The 15071-nt window shown below is 38.9% G+C and overlaps 1 protein-coding gene across 1 annotated transcript in view; it reads left to right on the top strand.

Moving 5' to 3' along the window:
- The window catches only part of LOC136877360 (propionyl-CoA carboxylase beta chain, mitochondrial), a 200226-nt gene that overhangs the window by 88081 nt on the left and 97074 nt on the right, over positions 1-15071 (top strand). Inside the window, exons 2-3 of the mRNA XM_067151334.2 lie at positions 912-1025; positions 3585-3710. Of these exons, the coding sequence (XP_067007435.2) occupies positions 912-1025; positions 3585-3710 (240 nt within the window). The remainder of the gene's footprint in view (positions 1-911; positions 1026-3584; positions 3711-15071) is intronic.

Below are 15071 nucleotides of genomic sequence, written 5' to 3'. Positions count from 1 at the left end.
ACTCTAATACAGATAATATTGAAACCATGCTTGGTTTGTTCTCGTACCTTGTAGACAATTCATTTGCAATGTAAACAAGAATATATATTACAGGGCAGACTCACCTAACTTCATTTCAAGGTATCAGTGATTTATATATTTGTTTTTTATTGCATTTTGTATTTTTAGTTGTTCTAAGATTTAATAACTAGGATACATTATATTCCTCTTTAAAACCTCTTATCATGAAATTAGGTAGGTTTAATCTATACTATTAGGAAGATTTCACAAGAAACATTGATCGCTATGACAGTTTATCACAAAATATCCATTGAAATAATGTCACTTTTAACACTGACATCAACTATTTTATTTCACCAAAAAAATAAGCCAGGCTCAATTCAAATATAATTTCTGTCAATACCATTATTTTACACCATGAAATATTGCCAAAATGAACAATAAAAGCAATGCAAATGGAAGAATCTTTTCATTTATACAGGTTGTTACTGCCTTATGCAAGAAACATAGGATGTTTTCTTCTTCTTCTTCTTCTTCTTCTTCTTCTTCTTCTTCTTCTTCTTCTTCTTCTTCTTCTTCTTCTTCTTCTTCTTCTTCGAAGTGCCATATCGGGTCCCCCTGACATAGGCGATCACTATAGCGAATGTTGTGTGATCTCTTGTTAGTTGGAAAAGTCTTTTAAGACTAAATTCCAGGCCATTCTTTGATGTTTCCAAGCCATGATGATGTTTTCATCAATTGAAATTATTATTTACCCTTCTGTGCTGGGTGCTTTTGAGCAATACAGTGCATAAAACTCTGCCTTGTTTTTTCCATATGTATGTTGGACTTTAATTGCTATAACCTACGTTTTTTTCTTCTTCCCCTAGTGGGTTAACATGTCAATAATATTTTTCTATGATCTGTTTTAGGGTAAGCTGTCAGCACGAGAGAGAATACAGGTATTGTGTGACCATGGAAGTTTTGTTGAATATGATATGTTTGTTGAGCACACATGTTCAGACTTCGGAATGGACAAGAAAAAGGTAAGTTTTATTATCTATCTCTTTCTCTAGTTTTAGTCAACTTGAACTAAAGAATTATAGTACTAGTAGGCGATTTTGCATACTCATTAAACAGTCCTAAGTCTGCCACCCTTAGTTATCACCCATGACAAGCGATGAACGGATATTCCTTACGGAAATAGTATAGTAACTACCTCAATACAATGCCATCCCTGCCTACCGCCATGCACCAGTGGTGGTGCGGGTACGGATGTGCCGTAAAATGTTATAAATGTTCTCGATATATTGCCAACCGCTGGTTTAAAATTATAGGCAGGAACCTGGAAACCTTTTCTTTGAATGGAAATGTGGTTCTTACCTGATCTTACATTACCTGTAGCTCATTATCGCGAGTGGCATGGAGCCAGGGATTTACTTGCTCTGGGATTGAATTGTCTTGCCATAGATGGTAACTTCCTTAAGGCTTACCATAATAATGGACTGTTTCCAAGCCTGGACAAAGCCGTTTGTGGATAAATAGGTTGACAGTAGCTCATTTTGACCTGTTTTAAACTTCAGTCCTGTCTGTCTGTCCTTTGTGTACAAGTTTCTAGGATGAATAAACAAACAACATTATGTGTGAAAGAAGGTGAGAAATGTGTGCTTATAAAGAACAGTATCCTTCTGTTAGTCAGAAGAACATTGCAAACCATGTTTTATTGTTGTGGGGAAAATCCATAAGCTGAGGAAGTATTAGAGTATCTGTCACGGGATTGTTCTAATGCAAAATACAGACATTTAAAAATGAAATGATGAATGCTACTCCAGAAAATTTCTGTAGAGTTATAAAGAGGGATAACTGTACATAGCTTGCAGTAAGTCAAGGCCATGCCAGTCATCAATGAATACATCTCATTTAAATGCTCTCATAATTTTCATCAGATCCTGACAAGGAAGAAGTGTTAAAGATTTCCTAAAGTCTCGTTCACAGCTTCATGCATGAAGATGTATTAAATTTGTCGGATTGGTATTCAGTCTTATGCCAGTAATAAACTGAAATAATTTTCTTACAACAGAAAAATAAATTAAGCTGACTGGATTCGAAATTCATCTCTTTCAACTTAAAAGTGACCGCTATAACCATTACACTACATTCCCACAATCTCAGAGTGGAAATTTTATGGTACTTAATACTGCATACCCTCAAGTTTGAGTACATTAAGAGTTCAGTATTTGTTCTACTAACAGCTCAGTATTTGACTGACTTCTTAACACCGAGCTCGATAGCTGCAGTTGCTTAAGTGCGGCCAGTATCCAGTATTTGGGAGATAGTGGGGGCTATACCTTAATTAAGGCCATGGCCGCTTCCTTCCCACTCATAGCCCTTTCCTGACCCATCACCGCCATAAGACCTATCTGTGTCCGTGTGACGTAAAACAAATTGTAAAAAAAATTGACTTTCTAATATAAGTGGCATAGAAAGTAACCTCAACACACATGCGAGGTCATGATATTTTGAACTTGTGGGCCTTAACAGTTTCCTTGTCATTATCTTGGTGAGTAATTTGTTCAGCACGTTACTTTTTACATGGAATATCATTGCAATGTAAGATTACTTAGTGACACATACTGATAAGTTATAAAAAACATGCCAGTGCTCCAAGAATTATACAAGTGGCAATATGCTATTTCAGACTTCACTGCACCATGCCATGTTGGTAGCAACACTATAGGTTTCTCGCTGAATACTGCAGGCTCTCCGTTGTTGGTATGGTTAAGTATTTGCTTTCACCCTATCGACATAGTAATTAAAACTGAGAGGACTTTTCCTATTGATAAAACTCACAACCTGACTCTGCACCCCATTTACCATCATTTCAACCAAGTGAGTTGGCCTTGTAATTAGGGTTGCACTGCTGTGAGCTTGCATTCAAGAGATGATGTGTTTGAAATCCATCATCGACAGCCCTGAAGATGGTTTTACATTGTTTCCCATTTTCATACCAGGCAAATGCTGGGGCTGTGCCTTAATTAAAGCCACAGCTGCTGCCTTCCCAATCCTAGCCCTTTCCCTTCTTTCCATTGATAAAAACCTTCGATGTGTTAGTGTGGCATTGAGCCAGTAGCCTTCATTCTGTTGTCTGCTGTCCATCTCATAGCATTGTTGAGGTCTTTGATTTCTGATTCTCTTTCACTACTTGAGAACTACTTGGTGTCTTTTCCTAGGATATTTTCACTAATTTTAATGCTTATTCATCTGTCTAATATCACTATGCAGAGGTTTTCTCACTGTTATACTTCTGGTTCTGTATCTTTGGGTTATTGCAATTTACAGTTTCTCATATGTTTCCATTAAGTTATATTACTCTTATGTTCACCCATTTGTTACTTGTATTACTCCTAATAGCATAGTACTGTAGTTTAGGAGTAGGGTGATTTAGTGACATGTTAAGTTGCCAGTTTTGTGAATTTTGTGTGTTAGATGTTGTCTAGAGAGAGAATAAAATTACCTCAAGTCTGTAGGCATGACTTTGGTTTGACATAGCCCAGATACAGAATATTTTAAATGTTTTAATTACTCCAGGGTATTTTATATTACAGTACCCCGGTGATTCAGTCATCACAGGCCATGGACTAATCAATGGACGACCAGCATATATCTTCAGTCAGGACTTCACAGTTTTTGGTGGGAGTTTATCAAGCATACATGCAAAAAAAATTTGTAAGGTGAGTGAAAATAAGAGACAATTTTACAAAATCTTAGATATAGTCAGAACAAGTTCTTCAGTATTCGAAAACAGAAAATAGTGAGCGCACCAATTTGAAATGCTAGACTTCAAAAATAAAAAAAGGCTGCAACTTAACACCGAACTCAGAACGTATGTAGAAGTGCCTTATCAGTATATCATAAATCTCTCTGAGGATCAGCGGTAAAGTGTCAACCTCTGGATCTTAAGATCACATGTACAAACATAGCAGAGGTAGTAGGATTTTTGAAGGGCGGAAAGATGTCTATCCAGAAAATATCGTATGATGTCAGCATGAAAAAGATCTCTGGTGACACATTTAGTATTCATTCAATAAAATTAAATTGGCTATAGATCGCCCATCCATTTATCTGCCATTGGGTAGAGTAAAATGGAATGTCAAAATTGATAGCTGAAGACATACAATTGTTAATATACACTGCATTGGTCCACGGAATGATGAGCCTGGATAACTTTGTCATCGGTTTATGTTAAACTTTTGTTGTGCTAACAGTTATTTAGAAATGCTTCTTCATGATCTGCAGTTTGGTTTAAGACTTTAATATCCTGTAAAACATATGAATCTTTTCTAGATTCTTCTTCTTACTATTATTATCCTCCTCCTCCATCACTCTTATTCAGGGGAGCTCCTGAATCGGGCTGTAGATCGTTGATATCTATTCTACGTCTCACGCCTCTCTGGAGAGACAAGGAAAGAATGAAATGGCATATGGCTTTTAGTGGTGGGAGATCCCAGGACGGGTTCGGCTCACCAGGTGCAGGTCTTTTGAATTGACGCCTGTAGGCGACCTGCACGTCGTGATGGGGATGAAATGATGATGAATACAACACATACACCCAGCCCCCGTGCCAGGGAAATTAACCAAGTATGCTTAAAATTCCCGACCCTGCCGGGAATCGAACCGGGAACCCCTGTGGCCAAAGGCCAGCATGCTAACCATTTAGCCATGGAGCCGGACAGAGACACAAGAGAGATGCATTGCTTCTGGGGTACTCCTTAGAGTTTTTTTTTCTGATCCACTTTTGACACTTCATATAGGCTATTATTATGATGGACTCACACACACCCAAAGGCAGGTTTCAACGAGGCCGTTCCTAACCTGGAGAGCAGACGCTGCCTGCTGGGTTTCAATGGCATTCCTTCCCACTGGGGGCACCAGTACCTAACTAAAGAAGCTCCACTGCCCAACACTCGCCATTGAGTCACGGGCTGTACGGTCTACTCCATCCCGTAGCAGGTGGTTAGATATGCTTTTCTTGATTCATGACTTGTAAATATGAACAAAAATGAGTAATTATGGTCATGTTGCAAAAGGAACTATGCATAACAACTAAAATGGAAGTCACAACTGTGGAATGATTAAGGTTTTGTTTTTAAAAATGGTATACCCAATTCTTCCACTAAACCCCCCCACGTAATTTATGGACCCCATTTGTATATTCAAAACAGGAAAAATAACGTTTGTGTATTTGATTCAACCATTTTCTTGATCTCTTCAACCCTAAAAGCTGTGATTCATCTCGAGGAGTTACAGTTTTGTGATTGTGAATTACCTTGTTTAAGATAATTAGTTTATACGTGTTATTGACTGGGACACAATTATTGTGTAGTTGGAGATGCATGTAAAAATATCAATGTCAAATGGCATCCTTTCTGTCTTATAACTTGACGTTCCTAATAAATGCACTCACTACTTCCTGTGTTGCAAAGCACTAGTTCTCTGAATGATTCAACTTTAATACTATGTTACATAATCATCATCATCATCGTGGAGTAGGTTCTGCACCCAGAATAGTCTTCTCAGCCCTCATCCTCATTCCTTTTTCTCTTGCCTACTATGTATCAGTCTATATTTGTCATTTTGGAAGATATCTTAAATAGGTTTTCCAATGTTTTACAAGGGTTACAGCTTCACATGATTTCCTGACATAATGGAATACCTCCTTGTTGGTGATCTTTAGCATTCTACAAAACATGCATATTTCAAAAGCCTGCAGTCAGATAATTGACAAAACTTTTTTGTTAAGCCTTCGGCACCATATAGCATTACCAATAACAACACTTCATGACATGCCAACAAGTTTGGAATCAGAAGTCATGGTGCATACAAGATGTTTTATCTTCAGAAACATCTCCAGTTTTTATTTTTTTATCCAGATACCATTCTTAATAATAGCCTACATCCTAGGTATGACACCTGTTCGAGAGTGTTTCTCTCTAAGGTAATAATGGCTTTTTTATTTATTTTCTGATCACTAATGACCATGAATTTTGTTTTCTGAATGTTTTAAAGCAAAATACCTTGCTTACTTTGTTGATCATGCTAAAAAGAAATTGAAAGTCCTCTAAATTGTCATCCAGTATCAAAATGTCATTTGCATTATGGATGGTGTTTATTCACTTCCCATTAACTTCACCAAGACCAATTCGAAAAAGAGCTTCAAAGTATAAATTCAGGAGGGTTGAAACAGGGTTGCCTCAAACTTTCTGTATTTTTATCCTTCCAATATTTTTGTCTCCAATTTGATATTAGTTGTCTGCTTCCAGTTCAGCTTCAAGTAGCTGCACATTTATGTGATCTGGTTTGATGGGTTTGCCAGGTTTTGTCTGGTCTAAGGCTTTTGCCCTGTTCATCCTTAAGAATCTCTGGAGCTTCCATTTCCTCTCCATCACAGTTATTAGCAGACAATGCTATGTTTGTACATTGACATTGACAGTTGTCCTTGTATAAACTAGTGGAAAATCCATCCAAGGACAATAAATTGCATACACTTCCTTGTTAATGTATTTGGACAGCACTTACAATCTCAAAATAGGATAGGTTCTTCATCGGTGATTAACATGATTTTTTCTGTATCCTCTTCTGATGGTGCAACCAAAATGCTTTAGATGCGTGGTGTTTCCTTTTTTTTTTTTTTGCTTTACGTTGCACCAACTCAAGTTGTTTCCTTTAATGTGAGTTCTGTTTATATGTGATGGCCCCTGCCCAGTGGCTGTGATTGTTCAAGTGTTAAGTCTATATGGTCTGGCACTGTGGTTAGCCGGTTTCAAGTCCCATTGGTGGATAAAAATGTCATCATCAGAATGTAGTACCAATATAAATGGTCCGTTATTGGACATTATAAATTTTCCAGCTAACTCATTCCTGGTTGCCAGCGTTTCGCCCCCGTGAGCTAATCTTTTACATCGTCTTTTTTTTTTTTTCAGACCAAAAAGTACAAAACTGGTGGATGCATTCCATTTAGTCTCGGGGTGTAACATACCTCCCGCCTTTTGGTTTTCTGTATTCCCCTGTTAACAGAAAACCAAAATGAACCAATTAAAAAAATAATCTGACAATCATTTCGCCTACACAGTTTAACAAGACAAGAAATCACAAAACTTAAGTCCTATATTTTGCAAGGATTTCACCAAACATCCACTTTTCGCTTTTACTTCGTTTTTTACAGCAGAAACAACACTTTCATACTCATTATCTCCATCATTTTCCACTGGTAAGGTATCCTGCGATGAAGTCATCTCCAGTGGGTACAAACGTTGAATGGGCCTGATCATGTCCCGTCCAGCAGTCTGCATTCGAACAACTCTTATGTTACCATCTTTATCAGGAAACATCTCAGTTACTTTACCCAAAGGCCAATCTGGTCTTTTCTTCTGATCAGAGCCTACTAACACAATGTCACAAATCTTTAGCATCCTTCAACACTTTTCTTTAACTTGCAGCTGTACTAAAAGGCTCAGGTAATCATCATGGAATCTTTTCCTCAATTCCTCCCATAAACGCTGCAGGTACCTGGCCCATTTTCTGAGGTCGGTCTTGCCAAGGCAATCGAGATCAGGGACACCAATGGACCGGTTGTCCTCCAGGAACATTGCTGGCGTCAATGGCACTAAGTCGCTTGGATCCTCAGGCAGGTATGTCAAAGGCCTAGAATTTACCACAGACTCCACATCGCATAGGACAGTTTAAGCCTCTTCATAGGTGAGAGAGACTCTTCCCAATGCCCTCTTCAACAACTTCTTGACCATTTGAATGATCCTTTCCCACCATCCACCCCACCCAGTAGCCATGGGTGGAAAGAATTTCCACTGGAACCTCCTTGAAGATGTTTCCTCTTCTATATTATGCCAGTCCAAAGAGTCAAAGGAATTCACAGCTCCTGTGAAGTTGGTCCCATTGTCACTGTATATAACTCTGGGTCGTTCCTGCCTTGCAATAAATCTCCTATGACCTTGAAGAAATGCTTCTTTGGAAAGGTTTAACACCAGATCAATATGTACAGGTTGTTACACAGCACAAATAAACAACAAAATCCAAGCTTTCTCTCCGCCCCTTAAAATCAATGGCCCAGCAAAATCCACCCCACTGACCTCGAAGACTGACGAATCTTTCACTCTCTTTTCTGGCAGTGGTGCAGGATCTACATCAATTTTCTTCGACTCAGATCGTTGACATTTGACACATTTTGTGATCACCCTCCATACTGTCTTCCGACCTCTTAAAATCCAGTATTCTTCCCTTAATATTCTAAGTAACACCCCAACACCCGCATGAGAATATTTTATGTGGTAGTCTTGGATTAGAATCTCCACAAGTTTGTGACTGGAAGGCAGAAGAATGGGATATCAGCCTCAGAAGACCATATTGGTCCAAAAAGGTGCAAAGGGAGTTCAGTCGTCGTCTTTCAGTTTCTTCCAGAACCCCTGCCTGGACAAGACACAGGAGCCTTCTCTCAGCCTGTGCAAGTTCTGAAACAGAGAGGTCACTCCCACTTTCACATCTTCTACGTTTCAGTGATTTTCCAACAAATCGCAGTATCCATCCTATGAGCCTGACAATTTGAAAAAACTTGGAAAATCTTCTTATGTACCAGGCATCTCCATCCTTCACTGAGAAATTGATCAATGGTGGAGATATTTTTATTTTCTCTTGTTTAATGATGTCATCATCTATGTTAACCTCTGATGTCGGCCATTCGCCTTGTGCCAACTTCAACAGTTAGGACCCGCCCACAATTTGGAGTCTATCAGGGCTTCTAAGAAACATCCTTGAGATGGAAGGTCAGCTGGATTCTGCTCCCAGGAACATGTCTCCAGTTTTCTTGTCTCGTCAGAGACCTAATCTCCTTCACTCGATTGTTCACAAATACTCCCCATGACTCATCTCTCTTGATCCAATACAATGCCACTGAAGAGCCCATCCAATAAAACTCGGAGATGTTCCTAGGTAAACAATTGATAGGGAATCTGCCACCTGGGCAACAACCTTAAATGCAGACTGTCTGTCTGTCTGTCTGTCTGTCTGTCTGTCTGTCTGTCTGTCTGTCTGTCTGTCTGTCTGTCTTTGACCGAGCTTGCTAACATGTCAAGAGTTCCAATCGTGGCATCGAAATTTCCTTGTGTGGTGAAACCCTTGTCTTTGCCATGACCAGCTGAATAGAAACAATCTCTTCAGTACCGGTACAGCTTTGTATGAAGACAGCTGCAGCCTAAGCACTGAGGCTGGCATCACAAAATGTATGTAAACTCCAGGTTTGTTCAGACCTGCTTACTACAAAATGTCTCGGTATTTTCACTTCAGAAAGTTGCCAAACTTCAGCTTCCCATTTTCTAAACTTCTTCTGTACATCCACTGGCAATGGATCATCCACCCCATCTTCAAATTTCAGCTATCCTGAATGAGAAGTTTAGGGAATAGGGTCAGAGGACATGAAAAACCAATGGGATCAAAAGTCCTCTGAGCAGATGACAAGATTTTTCTTTGTGTAACACATCCAGTCTCATTTTGAGACCTCACATCACAGTACATTTCATCTTCTTCCTTGTCCCACAATAATTCAAGAACAGGAGAAGTCTTCTCAAACGTACTCTCTTTTCCCCTTGAAGTGCATTTCCAGTCATGTAGTTCAAATCTGGCTTCTGAAAGTAGTTTCATAGATTTCTCAACAAATTGGGTCATTTCCTCCTCTGAATCAAGGGATGTTACGCAGTTGTCGACATAGAATGAGCTCTTTAATAGTTGTGCTGTTTTCTAAATGGAGACCAAGAACTGCACCCAACAAGAAAGGACTGCACTTGAGCCCAAATACAACTCGTCGATGTCAGAGTATCTTGAATTTCTTCATGGAGGAATCCTCCCAACATAGGAATCTCAAGAAATCTTTGTCTGAAGGAGCAACAGAAATTTGCAGAAAGGCCCTTTTAATGTCTGAAATTACTCCAATTTCGTGATGGTGAAACCTGACCAGAATAGGTGAAATTTGGTCCAGCAGATTTGATCCTTTCTCCAGGCACTCATTCAGAGGTGGACTTTCCTTAGAGGCATCAAACACGGGTCTTAACGGAGTGGTTAAATTTTCTTTGAATACACCTCTGTGAGGTTAATAGTGACATTTATTTTCAATGTCTTGAACGGGTACCTCTTCAGTCACCCCTTCTTGAAGCCAATCCTGAAACACAACATTGTATTCCTGATATTTGTTGCCACTCAACAGTTTGTTAGTCATTGTCCTGCACCTCTTCTTAACAATTTCCAAATTGTCGTGGAACTCCTGAGATACCTCATTCCATGGTAGATGGAGTTTGTAACGGCCATCCTCATTGATTAAGACAGTCTTCTTAATATGATCTAAGGTAGTCATTTCTGTTTCTTTCTTTGATGTCTCCTTAGCAGGATCCCTAATACCCAGGGTGTCCAACTTCCATAAATCAGTGATTGCAATGTTTAAAGTCAGCATTGACATTACTACCATGCTGGACGAGTCAGAGAGACTGTTCAGAGATAGCCTCCCCATAACACCCACCCAAGTAGACTCTCAACAACAGCCACTAGTCCACATCCCATGTTTTTTATTCTTCCAGTGAGAAGTGTTCCATAGGTGCCCGCTCCTAAAAGAAGTTCAGTTTCAGGCATCCCCTCTCCAGAATCAGGGAGAAAAATTCTATTTTTTTTTAGTTCTTTCATCCAAGGACCACTTTGGATTCTAGGGACAGTACTACAGATAATCGGTTGATCCAGTACAGGGATCTTACATGTTTTCCTGCCATCTAAACTGCTAAGTGTATTTGATAATTAAATGTAGTGCCCTTTTGATTCAGTTCCTCCAAACAGAGCATGAATCATGTTTTCAGATCCTGACGGTTCCAGTCCGGTGGTATCTACCAGTTTCTGTCATGTATATGATCGCTCTGATCCACAATCTATGAGTGCTCTTACTATCCGATCCCCTTTCCTTCCTGTGATCTTCACCAACAAACTCTGCAGAAGAACATCCTGCCTAAAGTTTTGGTTACCCAAGGTAGAACTGGCACCTTCCTTTTCATCTTGTGTTTTTTCCACAATTTCCTTGGAAATATTTGAAGGTAAGGTTGAGCGCATTAGAATAACATGTTTCATTCCACAGAAGTGACACAGTACGTTATCCTTACAGATCTTAGTAACATGACCAGGTCTCAAGCACTGAAATCAGTACCCCTCTTTCATCAAAGTATTCTTTCTTTCCACTAGTCATCTTCTGTGCCTTGAAGCACTCTTTGCTCTCATGAGAATTTCTGCAGAATACACATACATTCCAGGATCTTTAGTGTCTCCTGTGAACAGACTACTAGCAGTGGCCATGTTTTCCATTTCGTTTAGCCTAGGTTTCTGCTTTGTAGGCTTCTGATTTGCTGTATTAAATCCTCCTTGGGCAGGTGCTACCCTCTGTTCACCTTCCACTTCATTCTTGAGGAATAAAGTCAGTCGTGAGAGTTTGTCACGGTATAAATCCTCGGTCGAGTCATTAACAGGGTGATGAACAGAATTTCTAAGCCATCTTCTCAGCAAGTCTTCAGGTGGAGATGACTTAACTAACGGAAACAAGAATGCCGCGTACTTGTCAGTAGTCATGCCCAGAGACTCAAGGGATTGAAGGTGGGATTCTAAGCGATCGTAGAGCTGTAGGAGAGTCAGTCTTTGTGTTGAAAAAACATTTTGAATCACAAGTCCAAGTAGTTCACGAACATAAAATTCTACGAGTAATTCTTCTTTTCTGAATCTACTTTGAACTTTGCACTATCATTGTTAGCTGTTGGAGGGAAACTGTGTACCACCTCCCTAGCTCTACTTCCTTCAACAGTACATTGGATCAAATATTGAAATTTATCTTCTTTTTCTATGTATGAGTCATCATGAATTCGATGGAACTGGCTCCAAAACCCTAACCAGTCCCTAACCTCTCCGGAAAATTTTCGAAGTTCAATTTTTGGCAGTTTGGTTTTTTTTTTTTTTTTTAGAAACCTATGAAATCATTGCTCGATATTTGATTTCCTTCATTTGTATGTTGTGTTAATACAACACACTCCATTCTCTGACAAGCTTCATCTACTTTATCACAATATTCATTCACTTTATCGTATTCATTTGTGTTTCGTTCTTCATCACTGTCGTCGAGAAGCACTTCTAATATTTTCTCATTGGCATCCTTCAATTCATTTTCTAGTCATTTTAGTTTAGTAAAATGCAATCTTACCTTGTTGGGGTCTGTTTCCGCTATCACCGCATCGTATGTTTTCGTGAACATAGCACATATTGGTTTTCTCGATTTAGTCAACTTATCTATTTCAAATTATTGCTTTGTTCACGTCCTGTCCATGGTCGCCAATAAATGTTATGTCAAACCTGAAAATTTACCTGATAAAACTGAATTCGTCTGATAGTTACACAGGTATTGGCTTTTATTATTTCCCACTATCTTAAAACTTTATTTACATCATCCTTTTTTTCAAACAATCTATTGTCGGACCAAAGAGTATAAAACTGGTGGGTGCATTCCATTTAGTCTCTGGATGTAACAGTTGTGAAAAGCAGAATAGTCCCTAGAGGCATGGAAGGAAGAACTTTCGTGGTGAAACTTCAAGAAAATATAATTTTTGTAAGAGAACAACTTATTTTAACACATACTGGTGCTAAATTTGAAAAATAGCTCTGTGTAAATAAAACAAACATAACCAAAAAATAATAAAAAGAAAAGGTAAACAGATAACTTAAACTTACTTTATAAAAGAAAAAAAAACATGTGCGAGTAGCACCTAACCTCCAAAATCTATATCACCAAGAAAGGTAATTAGGTTAATGTTAGCTCACATTTACAAACAATAAAGCCATGCTGTAGTGGCTTATACACTGAAACCTTACTTCAGTGTTTAACATCTGTTTTGCTGTGGGCTATTCCCATATCTGCTGGCCGCGCAGTTTAGTGGTAGTGTGCCTGCCTCTTACCTGAAGGCCCCAAGTTCAATTCCCGGCCAGGTCAGGGATTTTTACCTGGATCTGAGGGCTGGTTCGAGGTCCACTCAGTCTACGTGATTACAATTGAGGAGCCATCTGACGGTGAGATGGTGGCTCCAGTCGCTTAGTAGGCCATGGCCTTTCAGGGCTATTGCACCATGGGGTTTGGTTTTATTCCCATATCTACATTTAATGACTAAAGTTTTCATCTTAAAAACCATGAAAACCAACAAAGCTAGAATGCGGAGGGCCATCACTCCAGGGATTAAAAATAATAAGGAAACATGTTATTGCTGTTACTAAACTACTAGAGGCAAAACCTGATGGATAACTAAAACAGGTTAGAAAACTGTTATTTTAAAAGCTTTGCCTGGACAAAATTTGAGAACAAGAGTAATTGACAAATTACCTCATTAGAAAATTCTTACAAGCTTTAAGGTTGATAAAATCAACTTGTAAACTCTTGTGCATTATATTGTATTGAAAGTTAAGTTAATTCTGAAAAATTACAAGTTGCTTACCCCAAGAGAGGCTATGGACCCTCATGAGCGCAGAGCTCCCGGACAACATGTCTGCAAAACCAGTTTCCCAAGATCAGAATGAACCCATGCTGCGACATGCTTCCCAAAGGTTGCATATGCTAGGTGGTGCAACAGGAAACATCACAGCAGAAAAAGGACCAATGAATGTGTAGGAGTTTACCTTTTCGATTTTTCTAAACCATTCATTTTAAATATTATAAATTACATTGGTCATCTTGTCCTTTGTAAGTTCTGGAAGTTTTGCAAACTTTTGCAACAAATCAAGCTACAGCAAAATTGACACATACGCTACCAGGTGTCCCGCAAGTTCCGATGATTAAAGAGTTTGATGATCTTGAATAATTAGATTTTACATAGATATTGAATAGCTGCATATAACACACTTGCACCACATGTAACAGTTATCATCATCTCACATCTAGATGTGCAGGTTGCCCATGGGGAATCAATTAGAAAGACCTGCACCAGGTCTCTCCAGAAGCCAAACAAAATCAATCAATCAATCAATCAATCAATCAATCAATCAAATCAATCAATCAATCAATCAATGTATGTGTGTTTACCTAGGAAGTTGCTGCTCTTCACCTGTTTTCTGTGCACATATTGTAACAGTAAATGTGGTACTTCGGTAGAGATGAGACGCAGGGCGTGTACCATTCGTTGAAGTGCATACAGAGGGAGAGGGTTTGTTTAAATAAATCTTTAAATTTTTTTTTCCAGAGTTTATTAAGAAATTGAAAGTAATGTCACCTCTGTACAGCGGATACAGTAGAAAATGTTCCTCGTCCTATGGCTGGCGATGTCCTTGGATTCCGGCAGCTCCATTTTCCATATCAGCGAACCACCATTCATCCCCCGATGGAAGTTCTAGAAAATCCATTCGATGTCTTGAAGATCCATGCGACGTTAATGAATGGCGTTGAGGTGGTCCTTGTGAATGGTGAACATGAATGAACATCGTTAAGCCCTGGGGCGAGTTAATGTAAAGGCTGCTTCTGCACAGATGAGAGGAACGTTTATAAATGGTTTTAACAAAGTTCAAACACAAAATGTATCTTTATCACACGGTGAAATGTCACTCAATTTTGTCCCGTGTTAAGTGAAAGAATGCCACTAGACTCGAATAAGCATGTAAGTTAATACTCATAAAATAAAAGTCCACTCGAAACTTATCGTCGAGTTTAACAGAGTCACTTAAAGTTTGTGGCACTTGGTACAACGTAAGGTAATGCCGCGTGACTTAGTTCTTTGAAGCACTGTTCAACATAATTCATTGAAAATAAAGATGTTCCACTCGTGAATTAGAACTCATTCACGTATTGAAAATAACATGAAATCAAAAGACGAAATTAATCGAGTATTGACAGTCCTTGGTTCGACTGTTCGTAAACTGAATGTTCGCAGAATTGAAATGTGCTGTTTATTAGAATTGAAATGCACTGTTCACACATGCACAGTTCACAGTTCATGACCTAAAATATTGACACAGTTCATGGAATAGTAAATTAA

Source organism: Anabrus simplex, chromosome 7, assembly GCF_040414725.1.
Source record: "Anabrus simplex isolate iqAnaSimp1 chromosome 7, ASM4041472v1, whole genome shotgun sequence".
In the NCBI taxonomy this organism is placed as follows: domain Eukaryota; kingdom Metazoa; phylum Arthropoda; class Insecta; order Orthoptera; family Tettigoniidae; genus Anabrus; species Anabrus simplex.
Note: the sequence above shows the minus strand (reverse complement) of the source record. Positions and strands in the feature narration are given on the sequence as shown.